This window comes from Peromyscus eremicus, chromosome 13 (assembly GCF_949786415.1).
Source record: "Peromyscus eremicus chromosome 13, PerEre_H2_v1, whole genome shotgun sequence".
NCBI classification, from domain to species: domain Eukaryota; kingdom Metazoa; phylum Chordata; class Mammalia; order Rodentia; family Cricetidae; genus Peromyscus; species Peromyscus eremicus.
The window spans coordinates 19756132-19777913 of record NC_081429.1 but is presented as its reverse complement, the minus strand read 5'-3'; the positions used below and the strand labels follow the sequence as shown (position 1 = coordinate 19777913).

General features: G+C 41.2%; 1 protein-coding gene across 2 annotated transcripts in view; it reads right to left on the bottom strand.

Moving 5' to 3' along the window:
* The window catches only part of Man2a1 (mannosidase alpha class 2A member 1), a 173887-nt gene that overhangs the window by 33772 nt on the left and 118333 nt on the right, over positions 1-21782 (bottom strand). For both annotated transcript variants that reach the window (XM_059278209.1, XM_059278211.1), the window contains 4 exons: positions 15341-15506; positions 13693-13911; positions 12506-12628; positions 10268-10382 (listed from right to left, as the gene is read on the bottom strand). In XM_059278209.1, coding sequence (XP_059134192.1) covers positions 10268-10382; positions 12506-12628; positions 13693-13911; positions 15341-15506 — 623 coding nt within the window. The remainder of the gene's footprint in view (positions 1-10267; positions 10383-12505; positions 12629-13692; positions 13912-15340; positions 15507-21782) is intronic.

Here is a 21782-nt window from a genome sequence, read left to right as displayed (position 1 = left end):
CTTCTATATGTATTGTTGCACTAGTCACAATAGCTATGAAATGGAACCAGGCTAGATATTCATCAATGAATGAATGCATAAAGAAAATGTGATACATTGAGACAATGGAATTTTGTTAGAAAAACCAGAAAGAGTTAAAAACAAACAGACAAACAAACAAAACGCATGGCATTTACAGGAAAACATGTGGACCTGTAGGTCATTGGGTTAAGTAAAATAAGCCAGAAAGAGAAATCCCACATTTTCTCTTTTATGTGGGTATTAGGTGTGAGTGACAGGTCAAGATTCGAGAAGGGACTATAAAACAGGGGTGGGGGGATGGGAGGAGGGAAGACCTTAAGGGGAGGAAAGCATGGAAGGAGAAGAAGGTACTGGAGAGCATGCTCCTGGGGAACGGAAGGGGAGGGGCCAGCAAGTGAGGACAGGAGGTGAGGGTAGAGGGTCTAGATGGTCTGCAGTTCCTTCTCAGGCACAAACCCTGACCAGATGTGTCCCAGGAACTGCACAGTAAGGGGCTAAAAGCTGCTGTTTTCAGGGAAGCGCAGGAGGAAGAACTCAGTGGAGGGCAAGCTGCTGTTTGCTCTTGTTCTCCTGGCAACACCAGCTCCACTAGCCAACTACACAATACATAAGCAGCAGTGGGGTGAACAAAAGATGGTTCACGCTTGAAGTGAGGCCAGGGTCTGGTTCTCTGTCCACCACTCCCCTCCTTCCCCGGCCCCGTGATGCCCACAGCTGCGCTGAGCAGCAGCAGAGTGGGAAGTGGTACCAACAGGAACAAAGTAGGCATGGAAGTGCCATAATGAAACCTATTACTCTGTGTGTTAACTTTAAAATAGAAAATCAATAAAAATGTTTTCCTACTATGTATACACATTTGTAACGTTGGTTTTTCTGAACTTTATTGGGAGTCGACAGGGTCACAAACACACATTATTTAATTCAGTATGTACACTTGGAAGGCAGTGCTTACAGTGATGAATTAACATGGAAATACTGCTTGCAAAAAAAAGTCAATTTTCCTGTGACTCTGTATTTTTAAAACTGGACTATGTCTGAGAGCAACCAAGCCAAAATGGCAATGGGTGCCACTTGGGTGATGATTTTCTTCACACTGACTCTAACAAGTTACCATCTATTACAGTCTAGAGTTTATTCTCCGAGGCTCTGCTGACTTCTGAGTCTGCAAATGTTTATACTGAATCCTTTTCTAAAAGTAAATAAATAAATAAATAAATAGCACCTGCTTTCATGAATACAACTTCAGGAAATTTCACTCCAACTTTTAAATTCACAAAAATGATGATATATCATTTTGTCATATTGGTAAAATGATAGATTGATAACTATTATTATGTATTGACTACATGTAAGGACGGTACTTGTCTCCACAATTTGTGTGCATCTTTTCAATAATCCTCGTAACAACAAGAAACAAATGTAAAACAGGAAAATTAGAGCATTAAAAATGGATTTGCAAATTTTGGTTAAGATGAGATCAATTAAGAATGATTCATTTGAAGAAGGCTTAAAAGATGCCCAACAAAACGAGACAAGGCTGTTTTTCAAAAAAGAAAACAATGATTTCATGAATCAACAGGTTTGGGAAGGAACATAACACATCAAACAGTGCTCATCTTTAAATAGTCAACAACCCAAGACAGTCAACAAGGTACAGACTGCTGGGACGATGGTACAGGAGCTCAAAGCCCCAGTCTCCCTGGTACTGGCCCCATGCCCCAGACTTGTCCTGGCCAAGGACAAAAGAGCAGAGAACTGAACCCACTCAGGACTGAAGAACACTCTCAGCCCACTTCCTTTCAGTTCTCTGACATGCTCCTGTCTCAGGTGCCTTTCAAGGAAGGATGTAGTACATAAATCACTCTACATTGATCTGTCCGAAACAATCCTTCATGGAGGCACATGCCTGTGGTCTTCCTTTCTGCCACTCTTTTATATTATTTCTCTTAACTTACACAGCGTGTAGAGGGAAGGAGGGAGGAAGGGAGGAGGGAAGGAGGGAGGAAGGGAGGAGGGGAGGAGGTAGTGGGGAACAGAGGCACACTTCTCACCCATTCCCACTCACACGGGTGCCGAGCAAACATCATTTGAAATACTGGTGTCTGATTGGACGTTAATGATTAACAAATACTTTTGTTAAACATAGCCTCCAATTGTTTGCCTTTAACAAAATTGAAGGGCTAGCGAATCGGATTGACAGGCAGTAGAACATTAAAATAATTAACCAAAAATCATGTTTGACAGACATCCTGGGACTGAGAGGCCTGACTCAGAAGGAGTTCAAAGTGTTAAGTGATATTCCCATAACCCTGGTTCATTCACCAGCTTCTAATTTGTATAGGCAACGTTCTTTTGTATCTCTGCCTGTATACTTCACTGAGAGGAACATTTCCATTACACTTTATAAAATAAATTCTCAAAATGGGAAAGTATTATTTACACTGTTTTGATGACTCAGTCCAGAAAAACAACACTTGGGGCCTTAGGACGAGCTTTTAAACTTTAAACATACATGCACACATATATGCTCAACAGACAGGATTACAGTCTCAGAGGAGTCACGAAAAGCTGACCAACAAACAAGGCTCCGACACAAAAACAGGACATGATGATCTATCCGGTGGGGACACAGGATGCAAATATGACATTGTAGAGAAAATGAGGATGTGAAACTGCCTGCCGGAGAACAGTTAGCACCGCCTTTTGAAAAATGCATGACTGGCCAATGAGTTGCTGCCCATGGGTATGCTTATTTTAAATGTCACTGTTTACCATACCAAAATAACGTGCTTTGCAATCACTTAAGTGTACAAAGAAAATATCATTTCAATTAAAAAAAATACACAGGGGACAGAGAGTCCTTCAAATTCTTAGAGGAACCAGAGAGTTGGCTCTAACCAACCTCCCTTTACAGTTTTCCTTTCTTTCTGCCCATTCAAGAGATGTTTTGCCAAGACCTAGCACCTCAAAACTCACACCCTATACCAAATCTTCCACCTCTCTTAACTCCCAATGACCACTCTTTCTCTTATAAATTGTCTAACTGGTCTGGCCCTCTCTGTCCCTTAAGTGGATATAACATTTGTCAAGTCACCAGGCTTCCTGTATTCTAACTTTGTTATTCACTGGAAAGCCCCTATGAGGTGGAATCTGTAACTGTCACGGTTGCAAGGTTCCAGCTAGGAACTGCTCAGAGTCAAACATCCTGGGACCCTGTGTCAGAATTTGGCACAGCACACATTCACCAGGGACGCCACTTCCCTGCTAAAGAAACAGCACTCAAGATAACCCGAGTCTGAATTGGTGTAACCAGAATGTGCTTATGGGCCCTTAAATAACTCCTCTTGCATGCCTGTAGGGAATAATCAGGTTCCATACATGTGACTTATTTCAATTTTTAAAAGTTCCAATTAACAGGAAAAAAGTCCTTAGCAGGCAATTGCACATTATGATATTCCAAAAATGTTTTAATTACCTAGGTCTGCCTAGCCGTAACTTAATGGTTCTTACCCTTATACTAAATATGGAATATAGCTCTGGGGGAAAACAGGAGATTGATTGCAAGCCATTTTAACATTCTCATGAGTCTTTTTATAGAAATAAAAACAACTTCAATGAAGCCCTGGGACCCTAGTTATCAGGGGGTGGACCTAAGGTTGGAGGCCCCAGACTCAGGCATCCTTAGCAGATGGCTTTGGAACTAAGCAGCCAAGCACAGGAGACTTCATGTGCTTCTGAGGTTTATGAAGACGCTAATGTTATTCCTAATTGTCCCCGTGCTCTTTCTGTAGATTAAGAAACAGAGTCCCTAAGAACTTAAAGGACAAATCCAAAAGGTTATATTGCTTTCAGAGGTGACAGAAGACTGGAGTCCCTCACTGTCAGGTTTAACCAGGTGAAGGTCATCTTGAATCTCTAAAAGTCAAGCGTCATGTAATAAAGCCACCGAGATTTTATGTAACACATTCAGAACTGCTCCAAGAGCAGCAAGCACTCTGGCTGCTGCCTACACCCGTCCAAGATATAATTCCCTCTCTGAGTCACTGGGGTCTTTCCTCCTGCACTTCTGACAGCCGTTCATTACATTTTCACCTCAGGCTCCTTGCTTTCTTTTAGCAAGATCCATTACACATATACAGTACTGTTATAATATGTTGGTGAAAGCAGGATAAAAATATTGCATTTCAGATATTTCTCCTAAGGCTGAAACATGGCTCGTACACACTTACTCACTCATTCACAAGCACCTGCCCAGAAAAACACAGCCTTGAAGCAGTGGGGAGGTAGATGGAAGATATTTAACAGATTTGGGACCTAAAGCCAGTGAAAACACACATGACATGCTGGTAACCCATAGCAACCTAATTCTTCCAAATAGGAGTTGATGTCAGAAAACCAGGGCATTAAAAAAGGCTGGTAATTACAATTGTGAAGTAAAAATGAAGCTTTAGTTGGCCATGTCACTTATTTATCCTTGTTACTCCTTTTGTAAATATTCAATAGATATACAATCTTCTACCAAAGGACTACATGAGGAAACTTCAAATATCAAATTAAACTTAATGAAAAGAAAAATTAATTCCACCCCCCCCATCAAGGTATATTGCCAGAAATCTGTCATTTTCCCACAAACCGAATAATCTTTCCAAAGACGGTTCCCAATGGTTCCAAAAGAGTATCATGTTAAATTATGTGGGCTATAAAATGGGTTTCTTACTTAACCTGACAAAAAAGCAAAGAATTTCCTCAGACATCACTGAAGTTGCTCTGATCTTGATTTCTGAATGTTCCTGAACCTAAGATTGCCTTTCTGAATGTTACATGTAATAGACAACGAAAAGATAAACATGGTATTTGTTTTTCTTAAAATTTAGGGATTTAGTTTTGTGTGTGTGTGTGTGTGTGTGTGTGTGTGTGTGTGTGTGTGTGTGTACACCACACACATGCAGTGCCTGAGGATGCAAGAAGAGAGTTGATATTCCTTTACACTGTGTAAATATATGTTGCTGTGATTGGTTTAATAAAGAAGCTGACTGCCAAGTAGCCAGACAAGATAAGGTTAGGTGGGAGAACCAGTCTAAGGACACTGGGAAGGAGAAGAAGGGAGAAGTCAGAGGAGTCACAAACGAGACACAGAGAGGAAACAAGAGGTGAAAGATGAAAGAGAGGTAATACCATGTGGCAAAATGTAGATTAATAGAAATGCATTAATTTAAATTATGAGAGCTAGTTAGTAATAAGCCTAAGCTATCGGCCGATCATTTGTAATTAATATTAAGTCTCTGTGTCAGTTATTTGGGAACTGGGGTGGGGAAGAAAAGTCTGCCTATACAAGAGATCCCTAGCAACTGGAGTTAAGGATGGTTCTGAGCCACCATGTGGGTGTTGGTCATGGAACTAGGGTCCTCTGCAAGAACAGCCAGTGTTCTTAATCACTGAGCCATTTCTCCAGCCCTCAAACATGGTATTTGTGAATAGCTAAGTGATATTAAGAAAGAGCCTTTCAACTGAGCTAATTATTTTCCAAATCTGTGGAGAATGCAAATACAGAAACCACAGTTCAATACCAAAGCAGGTGGCTGTACCAGGGCCTCTCAACACAGTTGGTTTCACAATCAATAATGACCAATTGGTCTGTGAAACTTGGGTAGTGTTGTTTGATTTATGTTCTTGACAAAAGTTACTTTAGGGGGAAAAGGAACAAAAAGCAAGTAGAACAGACACTGAGGACTGGGAGGCGTTTGATCAGGTCTGCAGATTTTACAAAGGCGATTTCATTGAATTGAATACTTAACATAGACTATCAATTAAGAGATGATCTGCAATATTAACTCACTATCTATTTATCAATGTTGTTAAAAAATAATAAACTTTGTTGTAAAATTAGCAGGGATCAATGTAATACAATGGCATGCTCATGAGTACACAATATTAATAATCCCATTACTTCCTGTCTCATAAATTTGGTACTTGTATGAAATGCCATAAGGAAAATACTCTGCATGCTTACTTAAAATCTTAATAAACGGGATGGAGAGATGGTTCAGCAGTTAAGAGAACACATTGCTCTTGCAGAAGACCCCAGTCTTATTCTCAGCCTGGAACACAGGTCCAGAGGATCCAACACTCTCTTCTGGCCTCTGCAAGCACCAGCATGCATGTGCATGTGTGTGTGTGTGTGCACATGGGAGAGTGCACACGTGGACACATACAAAATTTAAAATAAAATGTTAAAAAATAAAATACTGATAAAAAATAAAATTAAGAAGAAATTTGATACCAATAACAAACAGGCTCCATCCATTAACACTCATCCACTAAACACTGGGCCACTGGAGAGGGCAGAATTAACATATACACAGAAACAGCTCAGGAAGTCAAATCTGAGAAGGAATATTTTTGGTATTTTAAGAACTATAAGCTGCCAGGCAGTGGTGGTGCACGCCTTTAATCCCAGCACTCGGGAGGCAGAGCCAGGTGGATCTCTGTGAGTTCGAGGCCAGCCTGGGCTATAGAGTGAGTTCCAGGAAAGGCACAAAGCTACACAGAGAAGAAAAAAAATAAAAAAAAAAAACAGAAAAAAAATCTATAAGCTAAGATTCAATCTACAAAAATGTAGACATTGCCTGTAGGTCTTTCTATATAGGAAACTGACTTTTGACTGTGCATTTTCATTAGTTTCTAACTGTTTACTCGGGAAGCCAAACCGCAGCATATTTAAGAACGTTTGGGTGATTCCAAACACCTTAGAACTTCACTACAGTGGAAATGCCCAGGTATCATCTACTTGAAGAGCCCCATTTCTAGCACAAGCCTTCTGAGGGCGTGACTTCATGACAACCTCAACGAGCCAAGAGCCAAGTGATGAGGCCTCAGGAAGTGATAGAAGAGGAAGTCAGTGACATGGGAGTGGGTCACAGAGACCAGGGAGGAAAGGGTCAGCCTGAAGTCTCTCCGGGGCGTGGCTAATCTCTTCTAAGAGGCAAGCTCATTGAAAGGAGGACAAATGCAGGAGGGAATACGGTTTGGAGGAAAGCCTTCCGATGATCCAGGTGTCTCATCTCCCACCCAACTGCTTCCATGTTAGAATAAATAAATATAACTGCTCGGGGCTAGAGGGAATGCAAGATGTATACGTCACTTCGCATTTGTATCTGCTGACTTCGGGTTTAATCCAGACAACTGGAATAAAACTCATCCAGAAAAGCAGGCTCAGTTAACTTCACATTGTACCTCCTCACCTGTCATTTCAAACACATTTCGAAACCTTCATGCTTTTAAGCTATAAAAATCTAATATTGGCACAAAACCGTGTCATCCCAAGTGTACTCTACCGATTGAGAAATCCAGAGGCAATAGAGCCTGCATTTTTAGAAACTGTGTCAATACTGTGTGTGCCCTAGTCAGAGTGTTCTTCATTGCTTAACTAACTAAAGTATTTTAAAAGTACCTCCATTCCCTAGAGGCGAGACTTCAAGAACTGGCAAGCAGGTCTACTCTTAGATTTAGAAATATTTATCTAGCAGCTACAGGGAACAGGTTATGAATGCTGAGGAAAGATGAGCCTCGGTCAAAACCCAGCTTTCAAGGCTGGTCAGCTTGGTGGTGAGAGGCACCTGCCCGTTGGCAGTACCTCTAAAATCTATGCACCTGAGTCAGAACAAGGGAGCCAGGAAGAACAATCCGGGAAGGAAACACTAGGAAATAGAAGGACAAAATAAAGCAGGGAAGAGAGAGAAGAAAAGCCAGCAAACAGACATGGACCCCCCCACAGAGAGCCAGCAACTAACTGCTGGTGAAACCTAGTCAGCGAGAGCTGCCACTCTGGAAGCCAGAAGCCAGTGGGACCTCAGAGGCCCTGGCTTCAGCTGCAGAGCTGCCAGTCAGGCTGGACAGGACTGTGTCCAGGAGTGGGAAGAGAGGAAAGAGAGAGGAAAGATGACAGCCACTTAGTTCTGATGAGCAGCGTTTCTTGGCAGAAGGAAGCAGGCAGGTCAGAGTCGATTAATTTCCCAATCGGCTGCTGGTCTATGACAGCAGGGCAAAGCTGCAGTCCCCAGCAGTGGAAGCGGAGTATCTACTTACACAGGCCATCCTGACACAGGACTTCAGGGGCCCGGAGAACCCAAGGAGAGCTCAGGAGGTGCAGGGACACAGACGGGCAGGACTAAATCAAAGCAAAAGTAACTAAGGAAACATCTCTGAATGACGTTAGAATTTCAGAGGTGATGTTGCAGTAATTATTCTGAAACATCATCTATGGGAAAACAAAGGTAAACTGGACATAGGTCTGTGCCAGGCTGCACTCAGGGGGAAGTCTTCCTGTGGGAGGAAAAGAGGGACCAAGGAGAAATAGAAAGGATGAATATGATTAAAGTAGAGTATATGAAGTATAGAAATGTTCTAATGAAGCCCTTTACTTTATACAATTTAATACATGCTACTAAAATATATTTTCATAGAGAAGGCAATGCTGAGGACTGAAGCCAGGGTCTCACACATGCAGAGACCTAGGGAACCTAGGGCCACACCCCTAGCCTTCTTTCCCTACTTTCAGACAAGGTCTCACTCATTTGCCCTGGCCTTTGTTCAAACCTGCAATCCTCCTGACTCAGCCTCTCAAGTAAATTGGGTTATAGGCCTAGAAGTAAAACTAAAACCAGATGAATATTTCCATGTATGATGTTATTTTCTACTTATAATATGAAACAGCTGGTAATAGTTAAAAATGTGATGTTAGAGCATTCGGGGTGAATTATTAAAAATGGTCCAAAGGAATGCCCCATCTCCATGGTTCTGACTTACTGGAGGTTTTGGGAAACTTGAAAAAGGACTATTTTATAACTTCAGGCTTTGCCTGTTGCTAGAAAAGCCATTCTATGCAACACAGAAGTCATACTTAGGCATAACGTTCATGTCTACTGTTAGTTTTCATAGCCCTAGAGGATGTCCTGGTTCAGCCCGGGAACCACGGATTACTTAGAAAACACACTATGTTATCACCAAGAGGTTCTAGGAGGGAAAAAAATGTCTAATATCATAGGAAAAGGCAAAAGTAATAAAATATGAAGTTATATAATTACATAAAAGCAAAATTAAGTTTAGATAGTGAAATCAAGAAGTTGAGCATTGGGTATGTAAGAAATTCTGTGACTGTGATGTCTTTTCCCTATAAAAGATAATAAATAATCCATACTTATTAGCAGTTTACCATTAGTTGGTGGTATTCTTTATTTTCTATCTGTATGAAAAGTCAAGGCAGGAATATTTTCCCTTCCCTAGTTTTTTTCAGCCTAGGTAACAGTAAGACTTCAAGTGGACTTGAAGGACCTTTTCTAAGATAGTTGTTGATCTGGTAAGTAACCTGGAAAAAGGAATTAAATTTGTGATTGGAAAAGTGCTCCATTCTAAAAGTGCTGAATTTAGAATAAACCAACATAACTGCCCAAGTGTAAGGCTCTGGAAGAAAAAAATAAGCCATATTCCAAGGAAGGACAGGTCAATGGCCTAGTACTCAGGAGCTTGGTAGCTTCTAAAATGATTAAATAAAATGATTAAAGCTTATTCCACATCATTTTAATTAGCAAAGACACTGCATGAAATTAGCTAAAGAAATATAACAGACAGAAATGTGAACCAAAAGAACTGCCTTCTACATTAAAGAGGCAGGTGTGTGTGTGTGTGTGTGTGTGTGTGTGTGTGTGTGCACACGCGTGTGTACGCTCATAGTAACTATGCTATTATTCTATTTTATAAAACCACACCTAAATACTGAATTGCTTTCAGGTCTTAAAAATAAAGTTATGTGCTGATAATCTCATAACTAAGACAATTGCTAATGGGGAAGGGGTTGATACAGAAGGATGAATGCTTTATCATTCCCATTATCTAAAGGTAAGTATGACATGAGAAGTCATACTGTAGACATAAAGTCAATTTAAAAAGATTAAGTTGTCTCTGAAACAACTTCTAACTCAGTGAAAAGATGGAAGAAAAGTTAAGAATCCACCAACGGGCTGGAGAGATGACTCAGAGGTTAAGGGCATGGGCTACTCTATCAGAGGACCTGAGTTCAATTCCCAGCAACCACATGGCGGCTCACAGCCATCTATAGTGAGATCTGGTGCCCTCTTCTGGCCCACATGGACAAATGCAGGCAGAACACTGTATACATAATACATAAATCTTAAAAAAAAAAGAATCCACCACCAAGTCTCTGTGATTGACAGCTGTGCTGTTTGCTTACCATGTATGTTGTATAGTCGGACTTTATGAGTCACGTGTTCCAAGAAGCAGGTCACTTCTGAATAGAGCCTTCCACGGGTCACTCTGACAAGGGGTGGCCGTTGAGAAACATACGGCTGAAGAGGAAAGGACACGTTTAGCAAAAACACTTTGGTTTCTAAACTTTCCCAAAATGTTTTAACAAATCCACACAACTCAATATCCATAACTTGACATGAAAATCTTACAACTTATCAGAATACACAGGATACAAACAATGGACATAAGGTAAGATTTTTTTTTCTTACAAAAAATTATAAAGCCTGGATTTGTAAATGCTTACAAGTTGATTGGCCTTAGAGAGAGAAAAAAAGAGAGAGAGAGGGGGGGAGAGAGAGAGAGAGAGAGAGAGAGAGAGAGAGAGAGAGAGAGAGAGAGAGAAATTAAATCAAGACAAAAAAGACTCTGAACCAATAACTATCCAATGAAAAAACTATGAAGTGAGGCACATCCAATAGAAGTAAGATTTTCTGCCTCTTCTGGAATAGGTCCTAAAAGCTATTACCTACAGATTTTCGCTGGCTTGAACATAAACCAACAAACAATCTACCTTAGGGTGGCCTATATATCCCTAAAAATCTAATCATGTTAGTGGGCAGCTTCTCTAAATTGCAGAAGAAAAGATGACTTTCTCAGAAGATTAGTCAGTGGGCCACAAAGCGTTAAGGAGAGTAACTCCTCTTGAATAAAGAAACACGAAGGCACAGAGGTAATGGAAAAGCATTGGTACAGGCGACGCTTTTGATGGGGCTAATTCTCGGAGCTTGGGAAAGGGACCAAAACAGGGTGGAAATGAACTTTTGTACAGTCTTTCCAGAGGCAAGAGAATCAACAGGTTAAAAAAAAAAAAAAAAAAGCCGGGCATGGTGGCACACGCCTTTAATCCCAGCACTCGGGAGGCAGAGGCAGGCGGATCTCTGTGAGTTCGAAGCCAGCCTGGGGTACCAAGTGAGTTCCAGGAAAGGCGCAAAGCTACACAAAGAAACTCTGTCTCAAAAAACAAAAAAACAAAACAAAACAAAAAGCCCTTAGAGATTTGCTTCCGACACTGACCCACAATGTTTCTGCTCAGCTTCTCAGGAAATAGTCAGAACTGTATGTAAAGATGCTATAGAGAAAGCTACAAGATCGCTGTCAGGAGGAAGTGGGACAAAGTGGATATGCGGCATTAGGAGATTCTGAAACCCAAGAGCCAGTGTGAGGATTACACTTCCAAAGAGCCTGCCTCAGACTGAGTTAAGAATGAAAACCAAACTATGTAAAGGCAATAAAACCATGCTGAAAATGGGGGTGTATGAATAATGCCCCAAATCAAAGATCAAAGACATGTCCAAATGTTGGCAGTGGTTTTCATGGGGCTGCAGATAACCATTATTTCACAGTTTTTCTCACGTTAGCTACATTTTCAAAATGTGCCAGACTCTGTATGTGTTGCTTTTATATTCAAAAGTAGAAAAAAAAAAACCCTGTTTGTTAAATCCCAAAAGGATAGAGAGAAGTTATCCAGTGAACAACTTTCCCCACATAGCTAGGCACTTTTTTTTTTTAAAGATTTATTTGTTTATTATGTATACAATGTTCTTTTTGCATGTATGCCTGCAGGCCAGAAGAGGGCACCAGATCTCATTACAGATGGTTGTGAGCCACCATGTGGGTGCTGGGAATTGAACTCAGGACCTCTGGAAGAACAGCCAGTGTTCTTAACCTATGAGCCATCTCTCCAGCCCACTTTGTGTCTCTACATGCACACTAACACAGCTACGCAGTTCCTCAAATCACCTCCCTCAGGGCCAGGTCTAGATTTGCTTCCTTCATGGAGAACACTCATTCTTTGTGTCTTCCTAACTGAATTCCAGCTCTGACACATCTAACGTCCAAGTACAAACTACCAACCAAGAGCTGATCCAACCCCAATGATAAACTAGTGAGACATGCTAGTCTTTGTCCTTAGCACCCTCCCTCCCTCCCTCCCTCCCTCCTTCCCTCCCTCCCTCCTTTTTTCTTCTTTTTTGAGACAGGGTTTTTCTGTGTATCTCTGGCTGTCCTGGAACTCTTTCTGTAGACCAGGCTGGCCTCCAGGTCATAGAGATCTGCCTGCCTCTGCCTTCTGGGTGCTGGGATTAAGGGCGTGGGCCACCACCCAGCAGCAAGCACTGTTCCAATAAACATGCAAATGACCCATCTCTGTAGGGACACTCACCTGGCCCTGCCCATCAGGCAAGAAGAGATAGGCACCACTCTTGTCCCTCTTGTTTGTGGTTCCATACCATAGGAACTGCACCTTTATTTCATGGTGTTTACCGTCCTCTTTCATTCTCACTTTCTAAGGATTGGAAAACAAAATAAAAACAAAAACAGCATTTCATTACCAAAATGCCATCAGATTGAGTTAAGGATGAAAATCAAAATTCTATAAAGGCAGTTAAGACCAAACTGAAAACCGGGACTGTGAATATGCTCAAAATAAAAGACACTAAAATCTACCAGGACAGGTTAAAAATGCTCAGGTTGGGTTAGGGAGATGGCTCAATGGTTAAGGGCAGTCACTCATGCAGAGGACCTGGGTTTGGTTCCTAGCACCCACATGGCAGCTCACAGCTGACTGTTACTCCAGTTCTTGGGTATCAGATGCCCACCTGACCGCCTCAGGCACCAGGTACCCAGGTACACACACACACACACACACACACACACACACACATATAAGGAGACAAAATATACACATAAAATTTTTTAAATGCTCATGTATTTCGGAAGGCTAAAGTAGAAGGATTATATAAGATTAAGGTTTAATAATGAGTTCCAGGCAAGCCTGAGCTACACAGTCTCACCCTGTCCCAGAAAAAAAAAAAAAAAAAAGAGAGAGTGGTGTGGGCCTAAAAATTGCTAAAGTAAGCCTCTAACATTTGAGATATTTGGCTGAGCATGAAAATTTTATAGTTAGCCTCAGATTTTAAAGGCTTCAAATCGAACAAAAAGTTGCAGTATACTTCAGCAACGAACAAGGAGCTTAGATTCAAGCGCCACACACTTTCTGTAGAAGGGGACCTGCTTAACTGTCAAATGCACGAGCCAGCTTAAAACATACTGAAAGTGAACTACCAATGAGCATTAGTTTGAAGAAAACTCAATAGAGACACTCTGTTAAACTTCTTTCCAAAGTTTCCATAAGCACTTGGAACAAGCACCACTTACCTAACGGATCAGCGGCACCTCTGCACACCATGAGCGGCACACCCACAGAAGGGAGGCAGCAGCTCACCAATCCTGTCTCCCAGAGGGTCTGCTGCAGCCCTGGGTTAGAGGACTGCCCCATCTGCATAGTCATGGACACACGTAGGAAACACAATAACCTCTCTATGGTTGTCACAACTATTGAGAACATACCTCCATAAGCCCAGATCGGTCAAACCAGACTGCAAGGAAGGGGTTCTCTATAGTTATGGCATCCTTCACATCTATCATGTTCTTCACGTGGAATATTCCATTTTCTGCTAGTACATCATTATACAGGACATAATCAGCCATGTGTGAACTTGGATTCTGTGATTCTAAGATCTTATACACTTTCATTCCCAGTGGTGGTGTATGAGCCAGAAAGGAAACCTTTAAAGACAGGAGACGGGGTTATTATAGAAAAAAGTTATCTATCAAAGGGAAAACATTTATATTTGTGATAAAACATGACATACTATTATTATATAAATGCTTTAGAAGCTTGGTCAGATTACCCACACCACAGCTCATTCAGGAATCTAGTCACCTCAGGTTGGAAGGCTTACCAAAGGCATTAGTGTTTTCATCCCTCCTATGAAATTATATGATCATCCTTCAAATGTGCCACAGTGTTCTGAACAGATACCTGGAGGCAGAAAATCTCCAGGAAGGTAAGGACTTAATGCAAACAATGTTTTCTTCCTAATTATCAGAAGTCCTTTTGTAATGCTGGATTTCAGTACATTAAAAAGGTAAGTGTATAAATATATAAATATGGCATAATCAGTTCAGTCAGCACTAGACATCACAAGCTGTCCTGGAGCTAGTGGGCACAGAGCAAGGCCTGGAGGAGGAACTGTGTGAGCTGGCCTGTCTTTGGAGAGCTGCTTCACTTTCGAGGTAGGCTGTCATTTCTGGCCTAGTGTGGACTCTACTTCCCATTTTATTTACAGGACAACGATTATCTGAGCTGCCCCAGCAATGGTGTTTGAAAAGCAGAAGTAACTCCCTCTTAAGTTGCTAGCTTATCATCACGTCTCTGCAAGGCCTTAAATCACCTCCAGACTCCAAATACTTAGCGTTTCTAGTGATATAGGGTTCATTTAAAAACTGCTTATCTAAGACACACACACACATACACACACACACACACACACACACACACACACACACACACACACACGAAGACAATACAGAGACCCCCATGTATACACAGACATACAGACAGACAACACAGAGACACCCACATACACACACACACAAATTTACACACACACAGAAACAACACACAGAGGCACACATCACACCACACACAGAGAGATATATTCACACACAGTCTCTATTGATTGAATTTCATAATTAAATCTCCAAAAAAGATATTTTAATGATCTTAGTTAAAAGTCTCTCTCCCAGGCCATATTAAGTCACCATTGCTATGAAAAATGACGACTAACCAACATTACTATTTAAAAATTGTGCCATTTATCTCAGGTCCATGTGTATAATTATCCTTGAGTTACATACAAAAATTCCAAAATTTATTATTTATTACTTTAGAATCCAGTTAAAATATGCATACTTTAAAAGATATACACTCCCCACTAGTAAAATGTCACCTGCTAAAAATACTAATATTTTCCTTTAGTATCATTTGGCCACCCAGTTCCATCCTCTGGTGTTAGACAATCATTCCAATACAACAGCTTGATGGGCATGCTGTGGGTATTATGCAGGTACAAGCTATGGACCCTGACCACGCTCTTTCCTTTTTGTCCTTTTATCTTTTTTGGTGTCCTTTAGTTCTCTGGCCACCACATACCTCATAGGCTGTTTGTGAAATCGTTCTCGCGTTATTCCAGACTGCACTGACTTGGACCTCCACAGGCTTTCCAGAATCAGACAGCACTTGAACCGTAGCGGAGTTCACACAGATGGACACCACTGCATCCCGCTCTTGTTCAAAAGGGTTGTAGACCACGAGGTACCTGCAAAGACAGCTGTGTCAATACTGCGATCTCAAAACACCTTCATTTCTCTAACACTCTTCCTAAGGCTTCAGTTCCCAGCCATAGAAAGTACAGGGAGGTCTGGCATGGTGGCATATGCCTTTAATCCCAGCACCTAGAAGGCAGGTGGATTTGAGTTTGGGGCCAGCCTGGTTCCAAGGACAGCCAGGGCTACACAGAGAAACCCTGTCTCAAAAGCCAATCAACCAAACAACAACAAAAGAAAACACAGAGGGACGAATGAGAAGGATCATTCTGAGACAATTCAACAAGAGTGGCATTTCCTCATAACAAATACCACACAGTACATGAGGCAAAATAGTCTACTGATGCGTCACATTAATGTGCATATTAAACATTTTCTATATCCCCCAAATGACACATAAGTATCATTTTAGTTATCTAAAAGAATCAGTACTCGAATATTCTGGTCTCTGGCTCATTGTATTAACTAAAAATAAAAATGAAAAAAAAATTGTAACTTGTCTTTGCAATTTAGGCATAATTAACTTCAAATACAAACCTGACACTCACTTTAGATTGGTGAAACAGAGTAGCCTGCATGATTATACATGCAAATCTCATAATGCACACATATATCTATAGAGAGGTCCCTCATTGCTATGCTCAAGAAACTTGGTTCTGGGATAAAAACAAGTTGACTTAAAGTAAATCTACTTAGAGGAAGGCCCAAAATTTTATGATAAATACAATTGAGAAAAAAAGATTTGATGGGGACTCAAACAAAGGAAAATTATTAAAACTATGAGAGTAACTTCCATTGACATCTGTAACAACATGCAATTCTTAGCATGAACAAAACATGAACTGCTATTTTGGAGGAATCTTTAATATGCTGCACAGGCTCACTGTGGTTTCAGACATAACTATTTGCAAAAGATATCTAACGCCCTTCTTCCTCTTTCCCGTGGCTCTCTGGGTTCTCTGACGTTGAAATCATTCTCCACTGAAGCACTCACATCTTTGCTTTCCTCATCCTAACTCCCTCTGATGCTGCTTCAGTGTTGCAGACATGATGCACACCACCACGTGACAGACCTCGGGAGATCTGCATGGCTTGTGATCTTACATTACAGCTCATTTACATCATAGTGTCTCCAAATAAACCAACATTTCAAAAAGGACAGAGGTTGATGTTGTTCACTGATTCACTAGTGAATGTTTTTATGATCTAAAATATTTTACTTTCCTAGAAAATGTGTTAACTGCAGGAACGGCAACAGAACGGCAATAATGACCTCCCCTTTAACACATAACATCTTTAGTCGCCACCTCCCATTAGCACATAACATCTAGAGTAGTCACCACCTCCCATTAACACATAACATCTAGAGTAGTCATCACCTCCCATTAACACATAATACCTAGAGTACTCACTACCTCCCATTAACACATAACATCTAGAGTACTCACCACCTCCCATTAACACATAATACCTAGAGTAGTCAGTACCTCCCCCATTAACACATAACACCTACAGTAGTCTCAAGATAGCATCTATTTGTTCAACTACATCATACACATGTTTCCTGTACATCTTCATTTCCATACACATCACAAGCCATTCACTAAGAAATAAAGCACCTAACAGAGCAAAATAAAGGACACAGAAAGAAAAAACTGAAACAAAGATGACAAAGCACAAAATTTATAAAGCATTTCACTTATAAATTGCTTAACAGGAGATGTATTTATGCCTTAAATATTACTCTGGGATATTACAGGTGACATAATCACAAGAATGCCTCGAGTCTTATAAGGCTGATGAGTTTACGCACCAGGACAAGAGGGCCTAACTCACAGCCCTGTCTCCACTGATTCACTGGTAGTCCATACACATGGACAAGAGCAGATGAAAGAAGCCACCAATCACAAACCTATTTACAAAGAGCACTAAACACCCTACCACTCATTAGAGCCCCGCCTTAGCCCAAGGAGCAATTTCCAAGGAAAGTCAGTGTGAGCCTGGAGAGGGGTCAGTGTGGAGTCTGGAGAGGGGTCAGTGTGAGCCTGGAGAGGAGTCAGTGTGAGCCTGGAGAGGGGTCAGTGTGGAGTCTGGAGAGGGGTCAGTGTGAGCCTGGAGAGGGGTCAGTGTGGAGTCTGGAGAGGGATCAGTGTGAGCCTGGGGAGGGGTCAATGTGAGCTTGGAGAGGGGTCACTGTGGAGGCTGGAGAGGGGCATCCGACAGATTTATCAGACAAATTTGACAACCAGTTTGAACCCTATTAACCTTATTGTCACAGATTTTGCTTTTGCCTGGCTGTCCTCTGACCCCAAACATCCTCAGACAATCACAGTGCCAGGATTTGGTGTCACCAGGGGGACTCTGTGAGACTCCAAAAGTGCACTGAGGGAGGATAGCTGAGGTGACACATTCCAGAGCACCCCAAGTGAAAATTTACGACTAAAATCCACAGTTTCGAGGCTTCCAAAGCGAGAATGTGAAGGGCTGCACAGGCCTGGTGCAGCCCCAGTAACCAGAAGTACACTGAGCTTGGAAACCTGCTGGTCAGGACTCTGGACAGAGTGGTCATGAAGGATGTGATACAGAAGCTGAAGCCACAGATTAACATACACCCAGAACACTAATTCCTTCCCACAGAAAATCTGAAAAAAAAATGAATCACACTTAACTACAGTTTTAAGCATATATTTGGTTTTGTACCTTATGAAATTACGTTATACAGTAAGCTGTGAACTAGGTTTTGTTTTGTTTCATTTAAGTAGATAATTAGTATTTGACCATAATGATGTTTCTACTGTATTGAATGATTATGTAATTATTGTGCCAAGAATCTATTTAAAAAAACTAAATATGTAGAATATTAATGAGTAAAACGCAGGGGTAAGAAAATAATTTCTAACGTAATTAGAGATTCCCAGCATGCTGTCCAAGGACATGACAATACAAATTTGTCTGGCATACACCCGAACTCCTAGTTTACATTTTAAGTGGAATACAGAGAAAGCATAATCATGAATTACATTTTCTTATAAATAAGTAGACCCTCCAAATTAACTAAATTCCCTGGCTAGGACCACATTTGGCGGTCAAGTAACTACCCAAGCGGTAACGCCAAACTCTCAGCAGGAGTTTTCATATATATATGCTGTGGGATGTTCTGTATGGCAAATGTGTTGCTCTGATTGGTTGGTAAATAAAACACTGACTGGCCAGTAGTCAGGCAAGAGGAAGTATAGGCGGGACAAGGAGGAGATTAAAGATGGGAAGTGGAAGGCTGGGTGAGAGACACTGCCAGCCGCCACGATGACAAACAGCATGTGAAGATGCCGGTAAGCCACGAGCCACGTGGCAAGGTATAGATTAATAGAAATGGATTAATTTAAGCTGTAAGAACAGATAGCAAGAAGCCTGCCATGGCAATATATATATATATATATATATATATATATATATATATATATATATATATATATATATATTTCACTGAGAACTTTTTACACTCTACTTTTGGTAAGACCCTACCGCTGAAGACACCACACACCTGAGAACACAGATAAATTGAACTAGTACTGCTGACGGGAAGTTCCTTCCCTCGTGGCCAGGTCTCACAGTATGGGAAAGTGCTGTACAGGCTGCCGGAGGGAGAAGTAACAACCAGTGTCACACCAGTGAATGACATGGCAAAGCAAGCCAGAGTTGTAACAGTGGCACAAATGTCACAGGGGTAGAGTAAGCATGAATTCCTCCAAGCCCTTGAGTGTGACTGGCAAGTTTCAATATCATATCATCACTTACCTACTTACCTCCACAGTAACACGAGTATTACTGATATTCTAGAAACGGGGAGGGGTTGTTTCTCTTTTACATAATTCCTAACTGAATAGGGAACTTGCTTTATTAATAACCACTCTCCTCCAATTCTGTCCACATTCACATTAGCTCCTTAGACATATCTGTCACCACGTCATTTCTGCCCCCCCCCTCCAGTTCTCATTGTGACACCAGGGTTTCACAACTTGGTGTTATGGGCAATTATTTCAGTTCTTTAGAAGAACAGCTCATCTCCTGAAGAAAAAGCACTCATTTGTTACCTGTCAATCAAATTACAAAACAGGAGAATAATGGGTTTCAGCAAGGGGAAAAATAACGAAAGGCCACTCGAATGTTCGTGTCAATCTGAAGACTAATAGAGGAACAGAATCCCACTGCTGAGAAGCGCCTGTCCTTTGAAAACCCACTGAGAAGGAGGATATTCAGAGTTCCTTCACCCTTGGGCAGAGACAATTGGCATCCTGTTAAGAAGGACAAGAGCAGCCATCACTGAACCCTCTCTATGGCACACGCCGAAGCAGGGCCCAGAAAGCCCTGTGTGGAGTACTTCTTATGTCTGGGACAGTCCTCAGGACTGCGTGGAGCCCTGGAAGGCTCAGCATTTCATCGTTCTCACAAGGGAGAGTCTGCCAGGTCAGGTAGGTCACCAAGACCTACCCAGCTAAAAGCACCATATCCTCTGAGCCATTTCCTTAACCACACTGCTTGCAGCAAGTACATGTGGGCCATTTCGGCAGCTGGGCTTTTCTGTGGAGAGTCCCATACTGCCGAGCATATGTGAGTACCTTTCTAGTCAGCTGCCCTAAGCATGCTCACAGAGACTCTCTGCTCAGGAAACTTGGGATGAACAAAAAGTGTTACAATTAAAATATATTACACCTGTAAAAGAAAACTTATAACAAAAATGGTAGAACACAAAAAAATCCCTTATAATCTGTATTAAGGGGTTCATCTTATGACCTCATTGCATGCAGTAAGCCAAAACAGCATTTGAGGAAACATTTTAGAAACATTACATACTTTTATGACTGTGTAAGGAAGACCAAAATAAAAAGTATTTTTCAAATCCTCTGTATGTGCAACTTAAAAACATTTTAGCAAATGCAAGAAGGGTCTATGAAAAATAATTGTAACTTGTTATGTGTACGATAGTGCCTGGTAATAAGAAATGTTCAGTAGATACAGCTGATAAATGAATAATACAGAAAATTTTAAATTGCAGAATTTATCATTTATAAATAATTCCTAGTAGTACGGGGCTTTATAATTTTATCAGTGCATTTCATTTTGATTACTTTTGTTCCTCAAAATATACAAAGGTAGGTAATCAAGTCCTTTGTAAGACAGAGGAAACTACAGAGCACCCGAGGTCACAGAGGAAGTCAGGAGCAAAGCAAAGGCTGGAGCTCATTCTGTGTGATTCTTAGCAGTGACAGCACATTGACAATTTCATTTCCAACAAGAACATATTCATCTTCTCCAAGTAACCTAATTAGTGAACCATAACCTAAAGAATGGAGTTCAGAATATGGAAATACATGGATTCGTATGATAAGAAACATGGCAAATTCTAGATTTGAAGTCCTTTTATATCCTACCTCATTTCTATGAGAATAAAATGCTTACGATAACAGTTACGAGGAAAATAAAAATATTAAAAACAAAGGTGGTCTTTTGGAGATGTTAGATTTCAAAAGCCAAATTCCCATGACTCCTGGGACCTGGGAGTCAGAAACATGGAAGGCTAAATTCTCACCATGGCATCAGATGATTTGATTTCTCCAAGACATAGTAAAATGAAGAGGTAAGATTCAGGGTTAAACTAGAATGCTTAGCAAACCACCTTGGTAACAGCTGTCACAAGCAGACCCTGGTACCACTCATTTCCCCCATCACCTACATCTTGGCCATAGTAGCCTATTCAAAGATGCTGAGATAGCATCACACTAGACAGATCAATGAGTGAGTCAATCAGCACAGCATACTGTACTGCTGCTATAAGTGCGTGTGCATGCGTGCGTGCATGCATGTGTGTGTGCGTGCGTGCGTGTGTGTGTGTGTAAAAAATACATAAATCTGGAAAAGAATGACAAATGGGTTCTCACTGACACATTGAACCAAAGGTTCTGGTGTATGTGTGTGTGTGTGTGTGTGTGTGTGTGTGTGTGTGTGTGTGTGTAAAACATACGTAAATCTAGATAAGAGAATGACAAATGGGTTCTCACTGACACATTGAACCAAAGGTTCTGGTGATGGTAGTAGTGAGCAGGTTGGGGTCCATGTACTAGCACAGAAGATGCACACAGCAAGGTAACCACACAGCTTACAACCGAAGTAGGAAGAACGAAGAGAAGAAAGAGCTCTTCTCGTATGTGTGGCTACGAGGGTGTGTACGTGAACACACAGTCCCTACAGAAGAGAGGGAGGAAACACACACA